Raw genomic sequence first — 3,349 nt, forward strand, 5'->3', positions numbered from 1 at the left:
AGACCTCCACAGGAGATCATTGGAGCCTCACCAGCAGGTTATTTCTTCCCAGCTATATCAGAGCAGTAAATGCTGTGAGCACCAGAGCAGGCTTCGGAGTGAAAGGGCTTCAAGCACCATCTCTAACCAGTTTAAGGACCTCATGGTGGGTTCCCCAGCAGGATGCTGAAGCCTGAGGACCCCGTCCTGTTCCTACGCACTTTATTGCCCCTAAGACCAGGGCATCTGAGCCTTCCCCCCATCACCACTTCATGCCATGCTCCCCGCAGGACCCTCCTCGTGCTGGCACAAGCGAGGGGAAGGGATAAACTCAGTTCAGATGAGCAGAGGAGGCGTCTGTCAAAGCAGGAAACCTGAGATTAAATCCTTATTTGAATTATGCATTTGTGCTTCGTGGTTATTTTCCCACACTGAGATTCCTTCCCCTTGGCTGGCACGATCTGTGCTGCAAAATGGACCTTTTCCAATCAACTTGGCTTTTCTCTGCTAAGCTGGATGATACGTGCTATCTCTGCACAGTTACTTAAGCAATTCTGCACCTTAACACGGATGTATTGAGATGCTTAATGTTCACATTTGTATTAGATGGAGCCCATTGAATGACACATTCCCTGTTCCCCAGGTAATCATTTTTATCCAGAATTTGAGGAAGCTGCTTTTGGATGGGAACTGAAATGCAATTACAAAAGCATGTACAAAAGCAGCACTGTAAAACTGCTCTTCAATCAGTGAATTGCTTTAAAGTCCTGGATATGTGAGAGTGAAGTTGCTCGGAACATGTTTAGCATTAAACCAAACTGAATTAGGAAGGCAAGAAGGCATGAGGTGGTGACATGCACTGGGTGACACTTGTGCTCAGCATTGCCTGTGCCCATCAATGCAAGGAGGATGGGAATGGGGCAGGAGGCTCTGTTTGGGGCATGGACCACACCATCATTGCCAATGCCATGAATGTCAGCCCCTGTTGTTGTTTCCAACCCTCAGCCCACCCCTATCCCTCCCTGCAGCAGCACTTTTCAGGGCTCTCCAGAGGTGCTCCTTAGCCCTTTCTCTCCCATTACCTGCTTTTCTGCATCCATGTGCTCTCTGCAACCTGCCCTTACCACAGATCATCCTACAGAGTCCCCCTTAGCAAATCCTCACCCTCATCCCACAGGATTTGAACCCCATGCAGCTCACACTCACCTTGCTGCCCAGGGGGGGCTGGTGCTTGCCTTTCGCTCCTGATAACCTCCAGACATTCAGCTTCTTGCTCTTGGAAATAGAGGACTACGGAGCAGTCAGGATGTGTCGCTTGTGCCTTGGGAAGGGGGAAAGGGCAGGCAGAGGATGCCTGAGCAGGAAGGTACCAGCCAAGAGTCACTAACTCTCTGCAGCCAGCCCCAGGAGAGCCCAGCGTGTAACCATCCTTTTAGACCCTGCCATTTCCTTGGCTTTCTACTGTTTGCCTTGTAAACGCCACCAGGAACCACCTCAATGATTCCTAATTCCCTCCAGAGGTGTGTGATGCTCCACCAAGACACATGCAGAGGAGCTGAGCTTAAAGACAGAGGGGCTGACCCCATCAGCAGGGCAGAGGGGAGCACGTCCAAAGCCTGAGCAAGGAACCCGTGTCATTAGATTTAAACCCCACTTACTGGGGCACGTCTGATCCTCCTGCTGCTGGGGTTTGTTACCTATGGGCACGTAGCCTGGCTGCTGCAGGACCATGCAGTGCCCCGTCACAGCTTGCTTCAGGGCACTCCTTGCCGGGCCTCAGTTTCCCCATCTGGGAAGGGGACTGATGCCATTGCTCTCCCTATCCCTCAGAGGCTTTGGTGCTCCCCTTGCCATGATTGCTTTCCTTTTCCTTTTCCTTTTCTCTTTCTCTTTCTGCTTCCCCTTCCCCTTTTCCTTTCTCCTCTCCTTCCCTCTTCCCTGTTCTCCTTTCTCCTTTCCCCCTTTTTCCTTCCCTTCCCTTCCCGTCCCATCCCTTCCCGTTTTTCCATTTAATTTTAATTTTTTCCCTTTCTTTTTTTTTTCTTTCATGTTTTCCCCTCCACTCCCCTTTCTTTTAATTTTCTTCTTCTTCCCATTACCCAGAGCCTCCATGTTAGATAAAGAACTTATGGAACAAAGCAGCACCAGGACACATCCCGAGGGCTTGGCAGAGGAACGCCGACCTGAGCCTCCCTCCCACCGGAGCCCTCACCCGGCATTTGCTTCTGAAGCAATTTGACATCTTCGGATGGGTTTTCCAGCCCCCCACCCCCACCCCCGCGGCAGCTCAACCGCTCCATGTCCCCAAATTCCAGTGGACATTCGGTGTCACCATCCCCACGGCTCTGCCCGGAGACGGGGAGCGCTGCACACGCGGTCCTTGCCCCCAGCACCCTACAGATGCCCCGACCTTCACACCAGTGGATGCTTCCCAAGCCCTTGAGGTTTGGAGCTCGGTGTGAGCAAAGCCGCGCAGGACCCATGTGAGGATGGAGTGGAGCCACCCAGGGGATGTCCCAGAGCCAGGCAGGAGCTAAACCCCGAGCCCGGTCCCAGCCCTGGGGAGCACAATGAGTCCTAGCATCACCCACCTCCCTCCCTCAGGACGCCGAACTGATCCCCCAGAAGGTGCCGTGAAGGCACAGGGGTGGGTGCAGCGGTGCCGGCACTTCCCAGGGCTTGGAATCATCAGCACGAGGGATGGGGACAGGGATGGGGACGTGAGCCCTGGCCGGGACCGCAGACATGTGCTCCCCAGGGCTGTCACAGGCAGGGACCGCCCTGCGTGCTGTCCCCCCGCTCCCATCCCGTCCTTCCCAGGGATGCTTACCCGTGGCATCGGGAATGCGAGCAGCAGGACCAGCAGCGTGCAGGTGCCGGGGGGCTGCTGTGGGCCCCACATAGCTGGAACCAACCCTGTGCTTCCCTGTCCAGGAGTGTCCTGCCTCAGTCCCCGAGGGGCTGGGGACAGCCCAGCTCCTCCTGCATGGCCCTCCGGGCGGGGGGGCTACGTCTGGACCCCAAATCCCAGGGGAAACCCTTCCCTAACCCCACTTCACTGCTCCTGGTTCCCTCCAGGACCTCTTCGCACAGCAGGACCCTGACCCGCTCCCAGGCTCTGGCTGCGCCCCCGTCCCTGCCCGGTGCCGACGGGCTCTGTCTCTGCAAGACGAGTGTCAGAGCTCCTGGATCTGGCAATGTGGGAGGCTCCACCCTCCTGTTCCCTCCGCACGCAGAGGGCTGGATGCAGGAGCAGATCGGGGGGACACCCCGGCCTGGCCACGGGGGCAACAGCACCAGAGGGACGTGGAGCTGCTGGAGCGAGGCCAGAGGAGGCCCTGGAGCTGCTGCGAGGGCTGGAGCAGCTCTG

At 56.3% G+C, this 3,349-nt stretch overlaps 1 protein-coding gene across 1 annotated transcript in view; it reads right to left on the reverse strand.

Moving 5' to 3' along the window:
- LOC104413194 (vasoactive intestinal polypeptide receptor 1-like) overlaps window positions 1-2,881 on the reverse strand; it is a 9,121-nt gene extending 6,240 nt beyond the window's left edge. Inside the window, exons 1-3 of the mRNA XM_010024122.1 lie at window positions 2,810-2,881; window positions 1,186-1,300; window positions 1,074-1,093 (exon numbers count right to left, since the gene is read on the reverse strand). Of these exons, the coding sequence (XP_010022424.1) occupies window positions 1,074-1,093; window positions 1,186-1,300; window positions 2,810-2,881 (207 nt within the window). The remainder of the gene's footprint in view (window positions 1-1,073; window positions 1,094-1,185; window positions 1,301-2,809) is intronic.
- Between the last annotated feature and the right edge of the window lie 468 nt (window positions 2,882-3,349).

The sequence above is a fragment of the Nestor notabilis genome, unplaced genomic scaffold (genome assembly GCF_000696875.1).
Source record: "Nestor notabilis isolate BGI_N333 unplaced genomic scaffold, ASM69687v1 scaffold19391, whole genome shotgun sequence".
Taxonomy (NCBI): domain Eukaryota; kingdom Metazoa; phylum Chordata; class Aves; order Psittaciformes; family Psittacidae; genus Nestor; species Nestor notabilis.